This window comes from Euphorbia lathyris, chromosome 4 (genome assembly GCF_963576675.1).
Source record: "Euphorbia lathyris chromosome 4, ddEupLath1.1, whole genome shotgun sequence".
NCBI lineage: Eukaryota > Viridiplantae > Streptophyta > Magnoliopsida > Malpighiales > Euphorbiaceae > Euphorbia > Euphorbia lathyris.
Window position 1 is genome coordinate 42,702,462 of NC_088913.1, and position 25,646 is coordinate 42,728,107.

At 35.4% G+C, this 25,646-nt stretch overlaps 1 protein-coding gene across 4 annotated transcripts; it reads left to right on the forward strand.

The window, feature by feature from the left end:
• Positions 1–8,642: 8,642 nt before the first annotated feature.
• Positions 8,643–25,269, forward strand: LOC136225817 (uncharacterized). 4 transcript variants are annotated; one of them, XM_066013935.1, is made up of 12 exons: positions 8,643–8,834; positions 10,738–10,777; positions 19,559–19,929; positions 20,031–20,398; positions 20,507–20,623; positions 22,163–22,219; positions 22,345–22,567; positions 22,649–22,893; positions 22,995–23,198; positions 23,296–23,388; positions 24,605–24,721; positions 24,804–25,269. In XM_066013935.1, exons 2-9 carry the CDS (start codon positions 10,743–10,745, stop codon positions 23,172–23,174), a joined length of 1,596 nt encoding a protein of 531 aa, XP_065870007.1. In that variant the 5' UTR covers positions 8,643–8,834; positions 10,738–10,742; the 3' UTR covers positions 23,175–23,198; positions 23,296–23,388; positions 24,605–24,721; positions 24,804–25,269. The 4 variants fall into 4 exon arrangements, with proteins under 4 accessions (XP_065870007.1, XP_065870008.1, XP_065870010.1 ...); XM_066013936.1 differs by having other exon boundaries at positions 22,661–22,893; XM_066013938.1 differs by having other exon boundaries at positions 22,402–22,567.
• The last annotated feature ends 377 nt before the right edge of the window (positions 25,270–25,646 follow it).

Genomic DNA, 25,646 nt, shown 5'->3' on the forward strand with positions numbered 1-25,646 from the left:
TTTCGTCGTAAGGAAATACGACACCTACTAGAAAACACGCATCAACACACCCTTAAAATTTCCGTTAGCTACAATAGAAAGGTTGTAAAACAGAAAAAGTAACCCAATGAAATTGACTCTTTGTCCCCTCTATTTCAAAAAAAAAATTATATGGTTAAAAAAAAGGAACCGAATAAATTGTAGAGGAAAGGATAAAAGATATTCTTTAGTTGCTTCCCAAACTGGAAAATAAAAACAACCTTGAGCTTTTATCTCGCACATCGCGGAAAAGTGCCAATTTGCCAAAATTCTAGCTAGTTGAGTCATTAAATTTTTGCCTAAATTCCCTTTTTCCTACCCTGAACCTTTAGCCTTGTTACAACCCTGTAAAGACCTATAATCTTGTTTAGTTATGATGCGTAATTTCGACCAGATGGATGATGCAATCCCAACGTGACCATTTTGTGCAATGAACTGTCGAGCGTTTACCGTATGCATATTATACCTAAACACTTGAGTGCAAGAGCGACCACCTGTGAGCTAGCAATCTTAGTCCTCACCTTTCGTTTTTGCAAAGTGTTGGTTGATAAAATTGCTTGATCGGTTTTGGAGATTATTTTAAGGTTCACTTTGTTTTTAATTGCAACTTGAGTAGTCTGAAACCGTATGATCATAAAAGTGCAATGGATCCTTGTCCGTGTACGGGAGCTATTTGTTGATTTTTCGCTGCTTTTGATTCTTTCTTGCTTGAGGATAAGCAAGATTCAAGTGTGGGGAGGTTGATAGCTCCCATTTGTATAGGGTTTTTAGACCTCTTTTAGTTTATTTTCGCTTTATTTCCTTTCAGTTTTCTTATCGTTTTGTTAGCTTTTAGTTAAAATAAGTAATTTCGAGTATTTATGGCATTTTTTATGTTTTCAGGTGTTTTTAGGCCTTTTTTAGCATTCCCGAACCAGACCCGAGCCTTGTGGAGCAATCCCGGACAATTCAGGGACCGTCGGAGCACTTTTGGGATTCATCAGAGACCATTAGAGCGGAATTCGGAAGCCCAATGACCAAAATAGAGAAAAAACAGTCCTTCTGCCCCTCAGGTTGCCTGTCTCGTCGAGACACAGGCCTGTCTCGCCGAGACACTAGGCTGTCTCGACGAGACAGCCACTCGTCTCGACGAGGCAGGAGAGGCGCTGGAAACTCGAGCATAAAGCCCTTTTAACATTTATTCAGCATGGAAAAGACATTTTTACCCCCGAAAAACCTAGGTTAGTTGCCTGCGACTATAAATAGACAGCTTAACTCAGTTCTTCGGGAGATTACACACCGTATTATTTTCGTGTACCAGTTTTACATACTTTTAGCTTTAGATTTCAGTAAAACTTCGTAGTTAGATTTAATTTCGTTGAAGAACAGCTCAACGGGTTTTAGAAATTCTTTCTCTTTCCCTTTATCTTAATTTACATATTAATCAGAGCATGCCTTCATTTATTCCCTTTTACATTATCATTGTGATGAGTTTGTCTATGAACTAATTGTTGGTCCCTAGTAATTAGTTCCAAGGGGGGGTTAGGAACTAATATAACTTTTTCGCGTTTAGTAATGCTGACTGAAGGTTATTTTAGGAGTTTGTTAACTCAGCTTTTGGTCAGCTTGGTGAGATGTGTTTTAAGACAGCTTTAGTCAGGTGTTGACTAAAGTTATTTTCTTGTAAGTTAGGAATTGACACTCTTGGAGGTCAGCTTCTAACTCAGCACAACTTATTTACTCACGGTCAGCTTTGGCAATTTATATGCTAAGTACATAAAGCAAACAACACATGCAATATGAGAGAGAGTTTAGAGATTACTCAGTATCACTTATCCTGGTTCGGCCTCTCTGCCTACGTCCAGTCCCTAGAGTCCTCCGGGCTTTTTGAATCCAATACTGAGCTCTTTAACGGTAGAGCACAAACCAATTACAAGGCAGTTGAATATGCAAGAGTACCTTCCTCTATTCGTCTACTTAACTCCTACTAAATGCTACAACCCAGCACCTAGATTTCTCTACCACTGAATGCTTACAACCAAGCACTCAGCTTAACACTCTCAATATTCCTATTGATCACAGACTTGTTCTTTTTCAACTAAAGAACACTTTAGATGATTACAAAACAATCAATCTAGCATTTACACAGAGAATAGAAAAGTTGGTGTAAGATCTTTTTGTATATGAGTGCTTTCAAGATTTTCTCTCTTTGTATTTTTCTCTTGAAGCTTCGGTGATTATCCAAGGTTCTTCATTGTCCTTTTATAGAAGGAAAATTTTCAGATTTGGATCGTTTGAATTGTTGTTACCGTTAACACCAAAACGGCTCTTTTGGGGGACAAATTCTGGTCAGCTTCAGTCTGTTCCGCCATTCCCTTCCTCTGTTTTCTTCAGGCGTCAGGTTTTGTCTTATTACACCAGACTTGTCTTTTTGCGCCAGTTGTCTTTTACCAATAATCCAATGTCCCATGTTTCTTGGAATTAGTCTTTTGTGTGTCTTCGAGGTTCCAATTATTGGTGCAGAGGATTGGCAGACTTTGTCTTGTAGTGAACGGATCCTTCATGATGTCCTGACTGTCACTCATCTTTATTCGTTATCTTCGGATGTTCAACTTCTAAGCTGAGTTCCTTGTTGGTCAGCTCCGTTCTGTTTAAACGCTTCTGAAGAAGTCTCCAAATTTAGTTAGCTTCGTTTTGCTTCTGAGTTCTACTCCACTCAGCTTCCATTCTGTGATGCTGAGTTCCGTTCTACTCAGCTTTGCTTGAGCTGACTTTTGTCATGTCTTTACTTTATATATATTTTTGCACTCAATATTGAACAAACACATTAGTACAATTAAATCAAAGCATTTAAATTTAATTGCCTCTTAATCATGGATGATTTTGTCAAATCAAAATCTTGTGGAAAAGGTGTTTCAACAAACTCCCCCATTTTGATGTTGGCAAAATACATAATTATGGAACTCAGTTATAAGTTACCCCATGATTGACATTTTTGAAATAACTCCCCCGTAAGGGTTGCACATATTGTCTTAACTTAATTCTAAACCTTCCAATGTTTAATTGAATTACTTTTAAGACACTTGTGTATGCTGACTTAGTTTAATGTTGGATTTTTCAAGATCTGATCCTTTTTTTTTTAATTTTAAGTCAGCTTCCAAGTATGTTGTTACTAAGTTTATTACCTAAGTGTTTTAGTGTTAATGTATACTGAGTAATTTTTTACTTCTTAATTTGTTTGTTCAATTTTATCGACCAGTTTGAGGAAATTGTACTTGACATAGATTTAAGCAAAAAGATAAAGCCAACCAGAACATATAAATGTTTCTATGCAAGTTCTAAACAACATTTACTAGACTACATCTAGTTCTACTTCTTCTTCTTCTGAGCTTGGTGATCAGCTTGAGCAATTCCTTTACCTTTCTCTTTACTTCCTGAAGCATTACCTGCAGGCTGAGTTCCTCCTTGACTAGTCTCCCCCGTTTTGCCATCATCGGGCTTATACAGGAAGGTTTCATTACGAGCTGGAGTGGAGAGATAATGGGAGTAGCGCTGAAGCCTCTTTGTGCTTTCACCCAAACCATCAATAACAGGAACACTGTCATCCTGGACATGCCGAGGAACCCGGAGGGAGCTGCTGATCATGCTAAGTAGGCATTCATGGGATTTGCTCAGCCAGGTGAGCGAGCTTGTGATCTGACCAAAAGATTGATGGTATAGTTTTAGCAAGGCAGAATCAGAAAACATGCGCTGGGCATTGTTGATTCGCATTGCCTTCATTATAGCTTGTGAAAAGCTCAAGAGTTCACTGTTGTAGACTGGATCAACATCCATCTGTGCTCTGTTGATGTTGAGTAGGCTGACTGCTTCACTCAGTTGGTCAATAGTGCACTGAGAAGAGGAGGATACTAAGTCACGGTTACTGGTCAGCTCAGCATGAAGCTTGGTAAAGCATTGTTGAAGTTCGACAGAGGTGGCAAACTCAGCATTGTCGGGTGCACTCAATTTGGTCAGTTCTTTAGTTAACTTGGTAAAATATCCTTGAAGTTTAGTAGAAGTGGCATACCCTGGATTGACTTCCGTCAGCTGTTGAATTTTGCCTTCAAGCGAATTCATATGGTTCGCCATTGTGAGCACCAATTCGGTCAATTTTGCTATTTGATCTTGATTGGGTTGCCGAGTCTGAACTGTAGTTATGATGCTGACCAGATCCTTCAATCCTCTGAGTTCATTTAGAAGCTGAGTGATACCTGACAATTGGGAGGACGCAACTTGAGTAGATGGATTAGCATTATCTTGAGGAAGGTTCAAATCTTGAAGCAAGGACTGAGCAGAAGCAATGATACGACATCCTGACTCAGTGGCATTCAAGTATGTGAATGTAGCAGCATGAGACTCAGAGGCTGGTATTGAGCTTGATGGTGGTGGAGGAGTTGGCTCTCTGCCAGATTGAGTACCTTGATTGGTACCTGGACTTTGATTGATTTCATGAGCTGAGTCGTCAACATGCTGAGTTGGAGGTGGAGTTTGATTAGGCATGTTGACCTGCTCATCCTGAATGGGTGAAGTTGAGGCAGGATTTGATCCATCGTGATCAGCCTGGATTGGATCGTCAGGGGTTTTGGCTTGTTCCTCATCCTGAGTAACAGAGGCTTGCTTTTGTACGGTATCTGCTAGAGGTGACTCAGTCTCAACATCATTCGAGAAGTACTGGAACTGGATTTTGGAGAGGTCAGTCTCAATCTCATCAACAGGAAAGTCGTCCATAAGATCAATTTGCTTTTGTGCCTTCTTTTTGAGTCTTCGCCGTGTCTCAGCTCTTGGCGGTGAAGGGTCAGCTCGAATACCTTCACTGGACTCAGTATCAACTGTTTCCTCTTCTACAGTTGGATTCTCCTGTTGCTCAGTATGAACTTCATCCTCAGTTTGAGTTTCAGCTTCCCTTTCTTTCTCAACTTGTTTTTCTAGGTCAGTTCCATGACCTTCAGAGACAGCCCAATCTAGGGGATCAGCTTCAACTGTCTTTAAGGTATTAACCTTCTTCCTCTTCATCAATGGGGATTCTGGAGTTTCCTCTTCTTCATCTTCAGGCCCTTCTGGCCTCTTTCTCTTTTCTACTGACTCAGCTTTTTCCTTAGCTTTGTCAGCTTTAACCTTTTCTTGAGACAATAGCCTCACCTTCTTTGGGACAACATGAATGTCTTTGGAGCAAGTTTCAAGAGCCATCCTCTTCTTCTTCTTCTTCTTCTCAGGCTGAGCTGTCTTAGGGGACTCAGCATGAGCCTCTACTTCTATTTCAGGCTCATTGTCAAGCTCAACTTCTAGTTGCTCAGCTTCATCATTCTCCTCAGCTTCTTTAACTTCTTCATATCCTTTCAAGGGTTGATTGTACAGCAATCCGTCCAGCAGAACTGCAGTGATTTCACTCCCCAAACTACTTGTTTCATTTATCGTCTCGATCTGCTTGTCTTCGAGAATTTTTGTGATTAGAGAGCCCAAGCGGAGTTTCTTACCACCTCGTTGAAGAGCTCCAACTAGGAAGACGGGGAGATTGAGCGGAGTGTAGGTCAGCATGTGCCATATGAAGCACTGCTCAAAGTTAGAGGCGGATGAAGCTGAGCAGAGTTTGGGGAAGATAAAGTTGGTCAGCATGTAGTGGACCATCTTTTGTTCTTTCCCCATACAGGTGCTGGGTATTTCACCTTTATGATCCTTGGGTTTACAGAACCCCTTGATCTTCTCAACCTTGTCTTTTGGTACTTTCTCCTTTGTTGTCCTAAACTCTATTCCTTCGTCTGGTAAATCTAGCAAAGTGGCTAGATAGGCAGGAGTTATGGTGATTTTCTGACCTTTGACCGTGGTTTCCAAATAATCAGAATCATCTTCATCAACATATAGATTCGAGTAAAATTCCCGTACTAACCTAGGGTAGGTTGTTCCCGAGAGAGAGAAGAGACCAGTCCACTTGTTCTTCTCGATCCAGTCACAAAATGGTTTCTCAGAGGTGACGAATCCTAGAGAGAACCATCTGCATTTCAGAACCTCCAGATTGTTGACCTTTTTGTGTACTTTGATCATTTTTCTTTCTATTTGCGTCGAAGGACCCGCGGGGTCAGTCTGAGTGGGTTTGCCAGAGGTTTGGCCAAGTTGAGTAGTGAGGTTAGGGATTTTGTCTTTGCCGGAAGCCATTATTGAAGGTTTTGAGGTTTTAGGGAGAGAAGAGTTTGATTTCAGAAAATCGTAGGCGTAAAGAGTAATGAGTGGGGATCCTTCCACTTTTTATATAGATTTATGGCGGCCCTATTCATTTAACTAGCCGTTTTGCCTAGGGACGTTCAATCGACAAAGATACTGTCATTTATGACATCTTCGGCGCATGGGATTTGTCATTAATGTGCGTCTTTCCAAGGTGCCAGAGGTTACACGTGTAGGTATTTATTTTACGCGAGTGGGTTTCCTTTTGGTTTCGCTGGAATTCGAAGCTTTCGTGATGTTGAGTGCCTAGTTTTTGTAAACATGATTTTTTCTATCTCTAAGTAACTCAACATACGTTTGATCACTCAGTATGTGCATCTACTCAGCATAAGGTGATTACTCAATATGTTTATCTACTCAGCACAGAATCATTTGTATCTACTCAGTATAATCATACAATGTATATGTCCACTCAGCATAGGGTGATCATTTTAAACTTGGTGAGTAGAAGTTTCTCATTGTTAATTTACTTAGCATGGCATTTATACAAACATTTAACATTCCACTCAACATAGCAATCACTCAATCATTCAATTATACAGTTTTATTTAGAGTGGATTTGACATACCGATGGCTTCCCTTAGTGTATGGAATTGTTCTCGTGCCAAGGGCTTAGTGAAGATATTTGCAAGTTGTTCATTTGTTGGCATATAGGTCAGCTTGATCTCATCTTTTAGTACGTGATCTCTGATGAAGTGATGTCTTATGCTAACATGCTTCATCCTGCTGTGTTGGACTGGATTCTTAGATAAATCAATGGCACTTTTGTTGTCACATTTGATCTCTATTGTCTTTGTTTTGACTCCATAATCCTCAAGCTGTTGCTTTATCCATAGGACTTGTGCAACACAGCTTCCAGCAGCCACGTACTCAGCTTCGGTTATGGACAGGGCTACGGATGATTGCTTCTTGCTGAACCAAGATACTAGACAGCTTCCAAGGAAATGACATCCTCCCGAAGTACTCTTCCGTTCTAGCTTATCTCGTTCATAGTCAGCATCAGTATATCCAATGAGTGTGAAGTCATTTGAAGTTGGATACCATAGACCTGCATCAACTGAGCTTTGCAAGTATCTAAAAATTCTTTTTACAGCAGTTAGATGAGATTCCCTGGGGTCAGCTTGATATCTAGCACAATAGCATACTGAGTACTGAATATCAGGTCTACTAGCTGTGAGATAGAGTAAAGAACCTATCATACCTCGATAGAGTTTACTATCAACTGACTTACTCTTCTCATCCTTGCCTAGGACAGTATCAGTACCCACTACACCATAGATGGTCTATAACAACACAAAATAAATGTGTTGCCCCAAATATGTTGCAATTTATATGTTTAGTTTGGATCTATTGCAACATTGTTTATAAGTGTTGCAAATGATAGAAAAAAACTAATTCAACTTGGAAAAATAGCAACACCTATAAAAAAGTGTTGCAGTAGATACGAGAATTTAGCAAGATTCTACAACCCATAAGTTTGTTTTAGAGATAAGGTGTCAAAATACTCCTAACGTTTGCTGGCAGGAGTAATTTTACCCTTAGTACTAAAATGGTGCAATTTTACCCCTAACAGTTAGCACCAAAGAGCAATTTTACTCTTTATGTTGGCAAGTTGGTTTAATTTCAGACATTATTATAAAATACAAATATTTTGTTCTTTATTCTGCATCAATTGCATATAAGTTGATTATAAAAAAGATTTCATATTTTTTGTGATTTAATAATAGAAGTGAAGATTAATATTTTTAAATTCCATGAAATATTTTGAATTTTTTTCCAATTCGTACAAAATACAATATATATTTTTAATTTTTTTTATATTTCACATTTAATCATATGTTTGTGATTTCTTACTAATAAGTTTGATAAAATGATGCACCTGTGAAGTGTAGATAAAAATATTCATGACCGAGAGGACAATTTGATAAATAATTTATCCAATTGACCCAACTTCTTAGCATTAGAGGTATAATTACTTTTGGTTTTCAACATTAAGGGTAAAATTGCACCATTTTAAATGTTAGGGGTAAAATTGCTCCACATATAAATATTAAGGCTATTTTTGCACCTTATCCCTTTGTTTTAATTCTAAAAATATTAAAGGTAAAATTACACGTTAGGGGTAAAATTGCTCTTTCGTGTCACATTAAGGGTAAAATTGAACCATTTTAAACTTTAGGGATAAAATTGCTCTACATAGAAATATTAGAGATGTTTTTGTATTTTATTCCTTTGTTTTAATTCTAAAAAGCAAAACTACGTAGTTTTGCAACTACAATTAAGAAAGAAATTTGGGCGGGAATATTTTGTTTTGGAGGGAAACACCTAATTTATTCCCCCCTCCGATTATTCCTCACTCTTCGAGCCAAATAAACAATTTAGGGAAAAAAAGTTCATCCCTCATCGATATCTTTATACAAAAAGGATTGGGATGCAAATAACTATCTGGGATAAAAGATAATCATACGATTCTCCTCTTAGCGGTCATCCCTATCATTCTTCCTCTAAACAGTCATCGCATCGGTCTGCTACACTCCGTCTATTCTGTCTTTGCTATCTTCTCTTCTCCTCTGCTTAGTACGGTAAGAATTGTTTTATTTTCTCGTTTCTTTTATTCTTCTCTTATCGATTGATCCGATGTGTAAATCACGTCAAATTTAGGGTTAAATTTATACCTGGTTATTAAAGATTGTTCTTCCATTCAATTTTTAGGGCAACTGGTTATTAGAGATTGTTCTTCCATTAATTTCAAGGTTTTACCATAATAAGATATAGAATCTGACTAAATTGCAATTATTTTATTATTTAGTTAAGCGTGAATTTCTTACTTTGTTGTTCTTGGAAGATGAGTAGAGCATTCAGTTTTCTGTCTATCACTACTCTAAAGAAATTGATAGAAACGATCTAATTGTTTTAAAAAGTAACCAGAAGGAACTTATGAACTTACTCTATTAGAAATTGATCATGTTTGGAAAATTTTGTTAGAAAAGCTTAGTTAGTATAGAGCTGCGAATATGTTTCTGACCTGCAAATTTTACTTATATATATTGGGCAGCTTTTTAAGTATAACAATCTCCTCTTCTCTTTTTCTTCTATGCCATCCCTTCCTTCTTTAAGGTATTAATTTTTATACGTTTCTCTCTTCCATTTTTATTGGTTTTGTTTTGATAATTAGAAAGAGTTTGTGGTTTTTTCTGAGGAATCATGTACTATTTTTCTTTTTAAACAAGTTCATTTAGGTCAATTCGTGTTTTTTTGGTGGGTTTGTTAATTGTGAGGTAAAATTCATCTTGAGGTCTTTGATCATTCTAATTTTGGTGGATTGATCTCTTAATCATTGTTTCCTAGTCACATTAAGACCCTAATGACCAAAAAAAGCAAACTTTGAACATAAAGCTCAGTTAAAAAATCGTTATTCAATTCATATGCTTTTAAATTTTGTGCTTTTTACAGTTACAGTTTCTATATAGACATTACACAAAATAAACTTCTTTTGAGTTGTTAAATCTGGCCAAATTTACCTTTTATTCGGTTGAGTTGTAGCAGTCATTTGGTCTGAACCTACAAGACTGTATTTGTAATAATCGACATATATCAAGTTTATAGTGTGTTAAGGAATTCAATTTAATGTTTAAAGTCTTCTATTTGATTGATTAACATTTATGAAATACTGTTTTGGGCTTGTGTAGGACTTCACTAATGAATGAAACAAGTATGAACAGTTTTTGTCCTAGAGCTGAATTCTTTTTTAAAAGCTACCAATTACCATAGTAGAAACTTAATTTAGTAATCTTATTTGGGAAATAGTTGAGCTCTCCATATATTTTGACTTACCAGGTTCCTTACTTGTAGCATAGACCATACGGTATATAATGGGGATTCGAATCCTCTCCTGTTTACCAAAAACAATAGAGGTTCTGTTGATGTAGTCTACAATTTTACTTAAATATGGATGGTTCAAATTAACTAGTAGGTGAATTTGGTTTGTTTTGTTGAAATTTCAAACACCATTGTCAAAGATCAATTTGAATTAATAAACATAGTTATTAAATTAAGAAGCACTAGCAAATTTATAGATGCACATGCTTTGCTGTATGAAATGAAGGAAGATGTTGCTAGTTAAAGTTAAAATGGCATAGATTTTCCATTAGTTACAACTTCTAGATTAGTTTCAAATATTTGAGCTTGCTTCTTGCTTTCTTCCTCCAAGCCCTTAATATGGTTTTCAAGTTCGTGTTTAATGAAACTCTCTCCCCTTTTAAGCCTGTAATTTCTCTTAATGGCACATTGAATTTTATGCAGCATGGTAAATGCTTTGATTATATTATGTCTAGGTGTTCCATGTTATATGATAGTTTTATGTGTATGTGTAGAAAAAGTTTGAGAATATTTTTTTTATTTAAACTGTTGTTATATGTAGCATTTTATTAGTTATCTCTTTGCAATTTTCTGATTGAGTAACTTGGCATTCTGTATATGGGGAAGTGCGAATGATTCAGCTATCAGCACACCAAGTAGCACAAGTGTAAGTCCCTTATCCTATTTGTGAAATAAAAATTTAAACTACACCTAGTCTTTTCTTATCGCGGTTCTATTTATGTGCAGAGCTTTGCAATAGCAGATAACCTCAGTGAATTTTCAGCAAAAGCACATGTTATTATTGTTGTCTGCATATATTTTCAGTTCATGTTTTCAGAATCTGCTTATCAATATAAAATGAGTGGTATGAAATCAATATAGGCATAAAATAGAAACAAAAATAGTATAAAAAAGTAACCACATATGAATTTATTTATGAATACTAAAATAAGATGAAATTTGATGATAAAACTGTCACAATGAATTTCATTTTGATCATCAGACATGTATATTGTTAGATTTCTCATACAAGTATAGAACTAATTTATCAGATTACATACACAACATTATGCCTCTGTCCCACTCTCAGACATTACATATTCTCCTTATTTGTGTTGTTTAATTTCCTGCACACAACTTGGTCACACCTGTGACTAAAGATTATAAAATTAAATATCAATTATAATTAGTTTCTAATTATCTAGTTCTCTAAAATTACACCGAAAAAACAAACATGAACTTACTATAATTATTTGAATGACAAATACACTCTGATAAACATACAGGTTACAACTATTATTTAAGGTCCTTGTCTTTTTCAAAAAAATAAAGAGTATAATTTAATAATAATGCAATTAATTAGTTAAGCAATATTTGTTTATTGAGTAGTATAAATAGTTGTTAGTGTTGGACATAAAAATGATTTAGTGTCATGAGCACTAGATATAACACAATTAAATTGTAAATAAGGGAATTGAAATATTTAATATTATTATCATTAAATATATATATTTTTTCTTTTATTATGGAACTGGAATATTTGTTTGATAATTTTTCTATTTCAATTTCACACTTATATTATATTATTTAATTTAGTTATTGAACATAGCTATTTCTTTTAAATATTTATAAGTGTTAAAAAATAGAACACATAAAAAGATTTAACAGAACTGATTACTATTTGATTCTAACATAAAACAAATTGAAACGAAATATTTCAGTTCAGTCCCAAAAAAGACTAGCAATTTGGTTCGGTTTTTTAACCGAACCAGACCATTCTCACCCCTAAGTACAAGTGGGGGTGTGCATCGGTACAAAACCGAACCGAACCGAGCCGAAAAAATCGAATACCGAAATGATCAAAATAATTCAAACCGACACCGAACCAAATAATATGTAAAACCGAATTAAAACCAAACCGAAATATGCGGTTCGGTTTGGTTTAAACCGAACAAACCGAATTAAGTTAAAAATAAAAAATAACAAATAAAAATCACTATATTTTCTCATTAAGTTTACCTCAACAACAACAACAACAACAACAACAAAGCCTTAGTCCCGAAATGATTCGGGGTCGGCTAACATGAACCATCATATAAAACCGTGAAAATCAAGTCGTGTCAGCGACACAGATTCGCTCCCTCCACTCCGTCCTATCCACTACCATATTTTCCTCAATTCCCAATAAACTCATATCACTCTCGATCACCCTCCTCCAAGTTTGCTTAGGTCTTCCCCTACCCCTCACCACTACATCCCTTTGCCACTCTTCGGTTCTCCTAACCGGCGCATCAAGCGCTCTACGTCTCACATGGCCAAACCACCTTAGTCGGTTTTCTCTCATTTTATTCTCAATAGATGTGACCCCTACTTTTGTCCTAATTATTTCATTACGCACCCGGTCCTTTCTCGTGTGACCACACATCCATCTCAACATACGCATCTCCGCCACCGACATCTTATGGATGTGGCAGTGTTTCACTGCCCAACACTCCGTACCATATAACAATGCTGGTCTAATTGCCGTCCGGTAGAATTTTCCCTTCAATCTATTAGGCATGCCGGGATCACAAAGGAAACCCGTAGCACTCTTCCACTTCGACCAACCAGCTTTAATCCTATGGGCAACATCTCCATCTACTTCTCCATCCGTTTGGATAATAGATCCTAAATACCGGAAGCAATCCGAGGCCTGAACAACTCTCCCATCTAGGGTGATTGTCCCTGTCTCCCTACTCCTACGGCCGCTAAACTTACACTCCAAATATTCTGTCTTACTTCGACTCAACTTAAAGCCTCTAGATTCTAGAGTTTGCCTCCATAGTTCCAACTTCATCTTCACTCCTTCTTTCGTCTCATCAACCAACACAATATCATCTGCAAACAGCATGCACCATGGTATGCCATCTTGAAGTGAACTTGTTAGTTCATCCATAACGATGGCAAAAAGAAATGGGCTTAGTGCGGAACCTTGATGCACTCCAATCGTAATAGGAAACTCTTCAGTTTTCCCAACACTAGTACGTACACTCGTGCATACTCCCTCATACATGTCCTTTATGATGTCAATATATTTCCGCGAAATGCCTTTCCTTATCAAGGCCCACCAAAGTACTTCCCTTGGTACCTTATCATATGCTTTCTCCAAGTCAATGAAAACCATATGCAAGTCTTTCTTCTTATTTCGATAGTGCTCCATTAATTGTCTCATTAGATGGATGGCTTCCATAGTTGATCTTCCCGGCATAAAGCCAAACTGGTTTTCCGAGATCTTCACCGTCCTCCTTAGCCTTTGTTCAATCACTCGCTCCCAAAGTTTCATAGTGTGACTCATTAATTTGATTCCCCGATAGTTGGCACAATCTTGGACATCGCCTTTGTTCTTATACAAAGGGATTAAGGTACTTTTCCTCCATTCTGATGGCATCTTATTGTTTCTCCAAATTTTGTTGAAGAACGTCGTCAACCATTCGATTCCTCTTTCTCCCAAACATCTCCAAATCTCAATAGGGATGCCATCAGGTCCTACTGCTTTCTTCAACTTCATCTTACTTAATGCCATTTTGACTTCACCCTTTTGAATTCTCCGCAGACATTCATGATTTATCATATCGTGATGGATACTTATATCTCCAACATCTTGTTGGCGATCTCCATTAAATAAGTCATCAAAATAGGACCTCCATCGTTCCTTGATATCCTTATCTCCAACTAGGACTTTCTGGTCCACATCCTTCACACATTTAACTTTTCCGAGATCTCGCGTCTTCCTATCTCTCATCCGAGCAATTCTATATATGTCTCTTTCCCCTTCTTTCGTATCCAATCTTGTATACAGATCCCGATTCACCTTTGCTCTAGCATCTCGTATGACCTTCTTTACTTCCCTTTTAGCCTCTTTGTATTTTTCGTAGTTCTCGTCACTCCTACATTTCCCCAATAGTTTATAGGATTCTCTCTTACTCTTTACTGCTTGTCGTACTTCTTCTGTCCACCAAGATGTGTCCTTACCCGGTGGCATGCTACCTTTAGATTCCCCTAGAACTTCCTTCGCTACTTCCCTTATACTATGCTCCATCTTATTCCATATCGAATCTATATCTGAATCCATATTGCAAGTCCAAATATCTTTTTTGGTCATCTCATCCACAAATTTTTGTTGATTCTCTCCTTGCAATTTCCACCACTTAATCTTAGTCTCTACTTGAGGTGTTTGTTTTCTTATACATTTCCTACTTCGAAAATCTAGCACCACTACTCTATGTTGGGTTGTCGTACTCTCACCAGGGATCACCTTACAATCAATATAACTCTTTCTCCAAGCACTCCTTACTAAGAAGAAGTCAATTTGGCTCGCATTACCGCCACTCCGATAAGTCACTAAGTGGGATGTTCTCTTCATAAACCATGTGTTCATGATACTCAAGTCATAGGCTGATGCGAATTCCAAAATATCATTTCCTGCTTCATTCTTATCTCCAAAACCATACCCTCCCTGAACACTCTCAAACCCATCTCGCCTAGAACCCACGTGTCCATTGAGATCACCCCCTAGTACCATTTTTTCATCCATAGGAACCTGTTGCACCACTTCCTCTAAGTCATCCCAAAAAGCTTGTCTTATAGACACATCTAATCCTATTTGTGGCGCATATGCACTAATGACATTCACAACCTCATCCCCTATCACTAGCTTAACACTCATAATTCTATCGCTCTTCCTAGACACCGCTACTACCTCATCAATATACTCCCTATCAATAAGAATACCTACTCCATTTCTACCCTTATCCTTTCCTGAGTACCAAAGCTTATAACCCCAAGGAGCTATCTCTCTAGCCTTGGCTCCAACCCACTTGGTTTCTTGTAGGCATAATATATTTATTCTCCTCCTCTTCATAACATCTACAATTTCAGCTAATCTTCCTGTCAAAGAACCTATGTTCCATGTCCCAAAGCGTAACCTACTACCCTTACCCCTACCCCTACCATTACCGTGGACTAGCTTATTTACCCGCAACCCTTGCATATTTGACACCACCCCCGGGTCCTGGGGTGGCGCGCCGCTTCGGGGCGACGACCTAGCAACCCTTGCACATTTATCACTACACCCGGGTCTAGGAAGTGCAGCGCGTCGCTGAGTAGGGAACGCCCCAACGGTATTTATATTATGGTTCATGTCATAAGATGTGGCTAAGTTTTACGCTGGCCGCCACAAACCTACCGCAACCCTCCTCCTTTGTCCGGGCTTGGGACAACAAAAATTGAAATATTTCCAAAATATATCTATATTGGGTTATTATCTCAACAATAATAAAAAAAAGTAAACTATGTGTAATTCGGTGCGGTTCGGTTTTTTTACAATTTCTGTCAAACCGAACCGAATACCGAAATAAATTTAAAATTAAAACCGATGCCGAACCGAATTGTTAAAAAAAACTGAACCGAAAAATCGAATTCACTCGGTTTGGTTCGGTATGCGGTTTAAACCGAACCGATGCACACCCCTAAGTACAAGTCCTATTCGATTTTGAAACGAACAGAACCAAACAGATCTGATTCGGTTCAGTCTAGACCAAATCAAATTGAATTTAAGTTCAATTGGATTCTTAAAAAATCATGTTGTTTTGATCTTATTCTGTTCGGTTTGATTTTTGGAACGAATCGAATATGCTTACTCCTAGAATAAGGTGTTGATGAGCAAGAGTGGAGTGAGGAAAGAGATACTGAGAGACAAAGTGAGGTGTTAATTAGTGAATCCCTAAAGTTTATAACATAAATGGTAAATAAATATTTGTGATTTTGTTTGTATTATTGGGAAAAATAAAATAAATTTATATACAATGGTTCTTGCCAATTTGAATTACTCTTTTGCTATCGTCTTTGTTAATTAGGATATTAATTTATGATTTTATTTGTATTATTGGAATAATTGCATAGTAATATCAAAAGCGGATAAGATGTGGCTAAAACTTCCAAAGTACAGTGATGGATATATAAATGGGGTGAATGCTTTTCTTGGAAATGGATTTGCTAATTTTTCTATAGGAAAAGAATTGAGGTGCCCTTGTAAAAAATGTCATAATCGTAATTGGCTTTGTCGAGATGTTATCTACGATCATCTCATTTGCAATGGTCATTCTCCAAGTTGTACCCAATGGATCTATGATGTTTCAGATCTAGATTCAGAAAACAATATTGATAAGATGGATTATGAAACGAGTATGGATTTTGGAGATGATCTTAATACGATGTTGCATGCTACTTATCGGAATGTGGTAAATTGCGAAGAAACAAATGAAGATGGACTTAATAGGGGGCCGAATGTAGATGCAAGAAAATTTTATCGGCTTGTTGAGGAGGGAACCCAACCTTTGTATCCTGGGTGCAAGAATTTTTCAAGATTAAGTTTCATAGTCAGGCTTTACCTTTTGAAGTGCATCCATGGAATTACTGAATCTGCATTTGGGGATTTACTGGAGTTGATAAAGGAAGCTTTTCCTGATGTCAATGTACCTAAATCCTTTAATGATGCAAAGAATATCATTAAAGATTTAAGTCTTGATTACCAAAAGATACATGCATGTCCAAACGATTGCATGTTATTTTGGGCTGAAAATGAAGGTGAAGATGTTTGTAGAACTTGTGGTTCTTCGAGGTGGAAGGTGGTGAAAAAGGAAGGTGTCGATGTTGATGATAATTGTGAAGAAAAGATTTCGAAAGTCCCAGCAAAGGTGATGCGATATTTCCCACTAAAACCAAGGTTGCAACGAATGTTTATGTGCAAAGAGTTCTCTCAACTTATGATATGGCATGCAGTAGAACGGAAGAATGATGGGAAGTTAAGACATCCAGCTGATGGTGAGGCTTGGAAGACAATGGATGCCAAGTATCCCCAATTTGCATCAGAAATTCGAAATGTTAGATTGGGTTTAGCTTCTGATGGGTTCAATCCATTTCGGACAATGAGTATAAATCATAGCACATGGCCTATCATTTTGGTGAATTACAACCTTCCCCCTTGGTTAAGCATGAAATCAGAAAATTTGATTTTGTCAACACTAATCTCTGGTCCGAATTCTCCTGGAAACAATATTGATGTGCATATGCAACCTTTAATTGCAGAGTTGAAAGATTTATGGGATGTAGGGATAGAAACTTATGATGCCTTATCTGAGCAAAATTTTATGTTACATGCAAGTGTCTTATGGACCATCAGTGATTTTCCGGGATATGCAATGTTATCGGGTTGGAGCACAAAAGGTAAACTAGCTTGTCCTGAATGCAATTATGAGACCTCCTCATTCTATTTGAAACATAGTAGGAAAATGTGTTATATGGGTCATAGAAAATTTCTTGATCACACACACAAGTGGAGGTTGGATAAAAGAAGATTTGATGGAAATATTGAAATATGAGAGAGTCCTGCAGTGCTTACTGGAATGGATATTGAAGTATTGTTAGGCGAATATGTGAATGATTTTGGGAAGCAAAAAAGAAAGCAAAAGAGAATGAAGGAGGCTCATTGTGAATCACCTTGGAGGAAGAGGTCTATTTTTTTTGAATTACCATATTGGAGTCATAATTTAGCTCGACATAACCTTGATGTCATGCATATAGAGAAAAACATTTGTGATAACATAGTGGGCACTTTATTAGATATCAGTGGTAAAACAAAAGATCATTATAAGGCTCGTCAAGATTTGCAAGATATGGGCATTAGAAAAGTCCTTCATCCTATTCCCTCTAGTGATGGAAAACACTTTGAATATAGGGCTGCTAGCTTTGATATGACAAATGAAGAGAAAGAAATGTTTTGCTCAGTATTGAGAAATGCTAAAATGCCATATGGTTGTTCATCTAATATTAGTCGTTGTGTGCAAATGAACGAGAGGAAAGTTTCAGGGTACAAGAGTCATGATGCCCATTTTATTCTCCAATATTTACTACAATTTGCTGTGGCGAAAACATTGAAACCGGAGGTTGCAATACCTTTGATTAGATTGGGTGCATTCTTTAGAGGTATATGTAACAAAGTTATTGATTTGGGTGATATTAAGAAGTTGCAAAATGAAATTGTTGAAATACTTTGTCAACTTGAGATGATCTTTCCACCTTCATTCTTTGACATAATGGTTCACTTACCAATTCATTTGTGTAAGGAAGTTGAACTTGGTGGACCAGTGCATAATCGATGGATGTTTCCAATTGAGCGTTATTTGGGTAAATTGAAGTCCTATGTTCGAAATAGGAGTAAACTGGAAGGGTCCATCGCCGAAGGCTACTTAGCGGAAGAATGTTTGACTTTTTGTTCGAGATATTTGGGTGATTGCATGAAAACAAAAATTGAAAGTTCAAATTCTCCAAATATGGGATATCCTATTGGGTCAAGGAGAAATAAAGATGGAAAAGTTATTCATTTGGATGATGATACATGGATCAAAGCTCATCGATACATTTTATTCAATTGCGATAACTAGGAAATAGAGGCATTAATCGAGTAAGTTTTTTTAATCCCATTTATCTAAAGAAAACTATAAGCTTAGCAAATTATTTCACTAATTCATTGTTTAATTTTGGTAATGAATGTAGGGAACATCGAACATTGCTTGATAGCCATGCAAAGTCAAAGAGGTATAAAATAGAAAGAGCACATACTGAAGAGTTTTATAAGTGGTTAAAGGAAGAGGTTGGGAAAAAAGAGACCATTTCAAGGGAACTTTCATCATTGGCAAAGGGGCCTAATCGATCTGCTAAGAGGTTCGGTGGTTATATAATAAATGGTTATAGATTCCATACAAAACAGAGAGATGGTAAGTGCACCACACAAAATAGTGGTGTCTTTTTGACAGCTTTAACCACTAGTTTTGCAAGTTCAAAAGACAAAAATCCAAAAGTTGGGGATGTTAGTTATTATGGAGCAATTGAAGAAATCATTGAAGTTGATTATTGGGGAGTTATTGATGTCGTTTTATTTAGGTGTTGTTGGTACGAAGAAGATAAAAATTATTATGGTCTGACTCGAGTCAATTTCAATAAATTATGCCAAAAAAACGATCCATTTGTTATGGCTTCACAAGTAAAACAAGTGTTTTTTATTGAAGATCCTGTTGAAAATGGTTTGCATTATGTTGTGAAGAAAACGCCGAAGGAGTGGTGTGATACAGTAGTAGAAGGGCATGATGCAATTGAGGAAGATATAAATGAACCCATTTTAGATGATATTGATGTTGATTATGGAATAGAATATCAAGTAGATGATGTTAGTTTGCATAGAGATGATATTCCGAAAAGACAAATCCCCATTCCCTCTAATGCAAAAAACTGATTGTAATGTTCACACACAAGTTTCTTCCTTTTACTGATTATAATTTATTTATGTGTTGTTTTTAACAAGTATTTCTTGTTGTGTTTTAATCTAATTTATATGTTCTTCATGTCGATATAGGATGGAAGAAAAAAGATTCGGTATTCGATTCCATCACAAAGGAGAGTTCTTGAAAACAAAATATTCGGGTGGAATATGTACTAAAATCTCAAATAGTGTAGATGCTGACCGATTTTCATATACTGTATTGATGGAGCATGTCAAAGATGACGTTGGATACACTGAAATTGGAGGTATTTATGTTAACAAAGGGAAGATGGGTGGTTGGAAATTAGTGGCGGATGACAAAGACTTAGGTGATTTCATTCGAGGATTTGGTGGTGGTGACTTTTTAGAGTTTTATATTGATAACATTATTGACAATGGAATAGAGCCATTGATGCAAATGCAACCGTATGTAGTGATACGGCCAAGACCATGTCTAGTTCAAGGTATGTTTGCTCTATGTAGTTTAATTTTTATGGATTAATGTCATATGATGAAAACTTCATTAACAATATCATGTTTTATCTCATTGTTATTATACTTGTAGATAAAAAAGTCCAACCAAAGAGGAAGTTCGTGACTATTCAATCCATTCAAAAACAAGAGAGGCAAAAAAAGAAGGCAAATGAAGAGGATCTTAACGTGAGGAGAAAATTACCACAAGGGATAGCTTCGAAAGATATGGCGGATGAGGAAAATATTCAAGAAAGTAACGACATTTCGTATGAGAAGATAAGAGAGATGAATATTATCGAGAACAATCGACGCATCGCTGCACTCAATTTGAAACAATTGTCTGTTTGTCTGAGTATTCATGGAGAACAAGAAAAAGGAAAAGAAAAATTTCATAAGGATAGTGAAGAATACTGTCCAGAAAATGACAGTGAACATAGCAGTGACGAAGATGACTCTAAGGTACATATTACATATTTGTGTTAATTGTTCGTCCAGAGCTACTAACATTTTAAGTTAAATCTATTATTAGTTGAAGCATAATACATTGTCTCCTCCGTTCCTAATTAGCAAACCAAACAACTTCAAAAGAACAAGGTTAAAGTTGGACCAACAACTCATTCGAGAACCAATATTGTTGCACCAAATGCTACTGAGAAGGAAGTGGGGGGTTCAACTTTTGTGCAGGTAATATTTTTGTCCTGTTTTTTCATGCATTAGCATAAGTAGCAGTAGTTGCAAGACCATAGAAAACTGCTACTAGTTAAACTGTTACTGCTAGGTCAGTAGTAGAAAATGGGATGCATAGAAAGAGAACTATCTAGATTATTTTAGATGATTGCAAGTATTTAGATATCATTTTTACCTCTGTTAATATTTGTCTAAGTATTAATGATTTTCTTACATAGATATGTGTTCATATGGAAAAGTAGATATAATTCTCTTGAGTATCCAGAGAAGTGTTTAATGCTTCTTAGTTATCAAAATTTAAAGTGGTCTTACATCTTGTTGTGAATGGATATTGTATTAGATAATAGATTTCTTTCTATCAAATGTACGTTTCATATATGAGTATGAGATTTAATCATATATGGTTTCTTTTATGAACAAGTAAAATACAATGGCCAAATTTCCTGTGAAGGCTTAACCTTTATGAAAAAATAAAGTACAATGGCCAAATGAACTTTCATGTACAAGTATAATAGATCATCTAACTGGAATCCATGTGGCTGACTATGTTCAGGCATTTAGTTAATTCTCTTGACTGTATTTTCTATGTTAATTGGTTTGAGTATCAAGTATGGATGAGTTGAACTTGATCTTGATCTTGATCATAATTGTGGTAACTGTTGAATCGGCCTTTGGCCCAATTGTTGTAGACATGATAGTCCGACACTGTTCACTACCCAGACAATATTGCCTTTAGAAAGTTCAACTTATTTCGCAATTAAATTTGTTAAATTGATCTGTCTGAGATTTTTATTAAAATATATCCGAGTTATTGATTAAGGTACTAAAATAAAGCTATGGTTTTTGGAAAAGTATCAATTTAGGCTTCACTTACTAAAATAAATTGAACTTAACGTTGTAAATGAATGATGTGTCATGTTCTGTTATCGAGGTCTAAATTGATACAATTTTTAAACGTTAAGCCTATATTGGTGCTATTTTGTACGTGAAACCTAAATTGATATTTCTCTAAAAACCATAGGCCTGTTTTGGTATCTTATCCTTTAATCAAGAGAAGTTTAATTAATATTTATTGAAAGAAAAATAAGGGATTGGTGTTATGGTATAAATTGTTCTAGTATAAAAGTGTTTGAATAATTAGAATATGGAATTTACAATATATTAGTATTTGTCTGTTGTTGGTGTGATAAGGTGAGTATTGTTTCTTTAAATTTAGTTACAGGGAAAATGTTATATTTAGCCCCTTTATTTTTTTTAAGTTTATAAAATTGGTGGATGTCTTTATATTAAAGTTAAGAAAAACTGACTTGGGATGGCAGAGAAGAGCAGGATGGATTAAGCACGCTGTCTCAAACATAGTTTTTATTAATTTTAATATGATTTCAAACACCATGTATCATTAATTATATATAAATTGTTGGATAGTGTGATTGTAGTTATATTTGATTCTAATGTCATTTTTTCTTCTTGTAAGCTTTTTGTTTTCAATTTCTATTAAAACCAACACAAAACAATATGTTTATTGTGACATTTCAGAGAAATTCTAGTGAGAAGGCTAAAAAAGATCTTGTTATTGGTGCTCATGATGTAGAGGTGAGCATGTGAAATAAACTCTCTTTTCTTTTTGTTTCTTTTTCCAATCAAGTTAGCTCCTGCCCATTTTATTAAATAAAATTGTAGTATATCAAGTAATATTATGGTAATTTTGTTATTACAAGACTGATGTCAGGAACACAGTCCCACCTTCTAAACAATCTTGTAATAAAGTATTACAGCGACAAGGGAATAAAGGAATTGGGTCAATGGCTGCATTTGTAGCTTTGCGGGAACGACAAAAGCTTGCTCAAATAGAGGATGCTCAAGTAGAGAATGCTCAAGAAAATGATGTTGATGAATCCTTCATTGTCCGAACTGATGATAAAATAATTGAAACTTCAAGTGGTAAAATAATATTTTGTATATTTAATATTTAAATATTGTGTTCCAACTATGGTTAACATATGATTCTACATGTAATTGAAGATATAACTCCAGTTAATAAGAGAAAACGCAGAGGACAAACAAAAATGGATATTGTCCATACAAGAAGGCATGAAGAGAGAAAGGTAATTATGTTAAACGATAATTTTCAACCTGTAGCAGATGATGGTAAATCAACACCAGAATTAAGCAATTTTTTGGGGACACTAGTAAGGTATTATGTGCCACTTGATATCATTGATTGGCGCAAGGTTCCTGACAAGGATAACATGTGGGAGTTTGTTAAAGTAAGCCTACTAATTAAGATGTTGGCATGAAGTGACACTTGTTATTATTTGTATTGTTAATTGTGTAATGATAATTAACTTTAGCATTTGATATATTTTAGGACAAGTATATTATTCCTGAGGAAGGTAAACCTTGGGTAATGAGGACAATTCGAGATGCATGGAGAGTGTATAAATGTCGTATTAAAGAAAAACATTACAGTTTTTATGACAAAGATGAGGAAAGAATACAACATAAGCCAAAGGACATTCCAATTGAAGAATTCAAGACGCTATTATAATATTGGGCTGATGAAAAAGTTCAGGTATATTTATATTATATTTCTCTAAAACTCCATACCTTTTAGCTACCCAAATTGTTTGTGTCCCATTTTCAAACATTTTATTTCATTGAATTTCAAGGAATTGGTTAAGAAAAATGCCGAAAGTCGAAAGAAGATAACAGATACACATACCGCTGGGCCAACAAGTTTTGCCCAAATCATGAAGAAACTGGTATGTTTTCTCAATTTGGAAAAGTTTTTAGATTCTCATATTTTGACATTGCATGTTATAATATTCACCTTAGTACAAGTTTTGTATGTGAAGAATAAGTGAATATGAGCATATGAGAATTTTGGGTATCTTAATATGAAAGAAGAAATTATATATAATAACTTAATATGTATTTTGAAATAAGATTTGGCAATAGGATGGGCTTAATTGGCATAGTTGTTAGCCTCAGATATAACAAAATCAAGCCTCATAAACATGTTGATTAATTAGACTTCTCTTTAGTTGCACCAAGTCAACACATTAATAGGAAATCAATAATACTTGTTACCTTATTAATATTTTTTACCTCATACCTTATTAAAAATAAGAAATTGTCTTTTGAAATTCAATTTAGTTAAATAGTTGTCTGAATACAACTAAGTTTTGTATGTTGAAATAAGAAATTGGGTTTGGATGATATTATTGGTGGATGGTGGAAAATACTATGTGGTAGCATGTAGTAGTTCAACTTAAGCTTAAGTCTAAATTTAGGTTAGATGATCAAACTAAAATCTTCTCGTAATGATTTCCGTTTTATAATACAATTGGCTGGTTTTCTTACTATCCACTTTCATTTTACCATTCATTCTATCATGAAACAATTTTGATCCCTTATTCATGTGGCTGTCATTTTCTTTAGTCTGGATTTAGGTTGTAGAGGAAGTCCAAATTGGTAAGAAACTAGAAAATCAGCCAGTTATATTATAAAACATATAGTATTATGTGTTGGGTATTATTGACACGTGAATTTATAAGAAGCTACCAGAAGGAGAATAATTATAAGAAACTACCATGAGGAGAATAATCCACAAATATGATGAAATGCCATTTTGAGTTAGGGCTGCCAGAAATGTTTTCTTTTTGTTTTAAATTTGAGAATGGCAACAAAAGCATCTAATCTGTTTCTACTGTTTGGCAACAAAATTGAATAAGTAATCTCTTTCTACTATTTGGCAGCAAAATTGATAAATTTCTAGTAATTTATCTTAAATTTGAGAATGGCAGCAAAAGCATCAATGACCAGTAATTTGTGTGAATTTACTAAAAATCTACTGCTTCTATTCTACTGTTTTTACTTGTTTCAATTTCTTAAATTTATTTGAATAAGTAATTTGTCAATTGCACCAAATATTTAAAAGTGCCATTATTGTTACGTTTTTTCTTTCTTTTATGTTAGCAACTTGAAAAGCCAAATCAGGAGGAACCGTCAAAAGCTGAAATTTTTATTGCAACCCGTAAACGTAAAGAGGGGCGTAAATACAAGTCGTCATCTGAAATACTCACATATAGACTTGTAAGTATATTTTAATGAAAGAATATTTCTATTTTTTATTATATTTCACATATGGATATGCATCTAACTCATGTTTTTATAGTCAACAATTGAAGACATTTGTTCATCTGGAGCAAATAGTGAGAGTGTTGAACAACTTATTTGTGGTGACAAAACACATGGACCCTCTTGGCTTGTTGGACGACGTGCAGTACCTAGAAAATCAAAGGAACAGTCAACTGAGAACATTTCTCCTTCCTATGTAGAGGAAGTCACAACAAAGATAAGAAAGCAACTTGAAGAAGAATGGGATGAGAAAATGAACCAAAAAATGTTGTGGATGATGAACAAATTGGGAGAAGCTAATCCCAATCTCAAAGTTGATGTGGAAGAAATTTGTGGTGGCATATCAAGTGAAAACGACAATGTTGTCATGTCTTCTAAAGATGGTGCTTCAAATGTAGAGATGGAAGGCTAAACTATATTATGATTGTATGACATTATAATACTTTTAGTTTATTTTTTCTGGATTATATGACAATGTTAAATTTTATGTTAACATATTGACTTATTATGGTTATACTTACAATTAAGTATATTGTTCATATTTAAACTAAAAATGGCTTTTTAATATTTTTTGTATTGCATATGTTAAAGAAGGTGTTGCATATATTAATTAATGTGTTATATTAAAAAGTGTTACATCGTAAAAGAAAAGGTGTTGCTTCGAATATCATGTGTTACATTAAAAAAGTGTTGCAATTGGATGTAAAAAGTTGCTTCAAATATCTTATGTTACATAAAAAAAGTGTTGCAATTGGATATAAAAAAGTTGCTTCAAATATCTTATGTTACATAAAAAAAAAGTGTTGCAATTGGATATAAAAAAGTTGCTTCAAATATCTTATGTTACATAAAAAAAAGTGTTGCAATTGGATATAAAAAA

Bases quoted from the DNA above. Each gene is read 5' to 3' on its own strand.
- LOC136225817 (XM_066013935.1), top strand. From the start codon at position 10,743: ATGATTCAGCTATCAGCACACCAAGTAGCACAAGT. The intron at 10,778-19,558 runs GTAAGTCCCTTA...ATGTCGATATAG, and splicing joins GCACACCAAGTAGCACAAGT to GATGGAAGAAAAAAGATTCG. The intron at 19,930-20,030 runs GTATGTTTGCTC...TTATACTTGTAG, and splicing joins AAGACCATGTCTAGTTCAAG to ATAAAAAAGTCCAACCAAAG.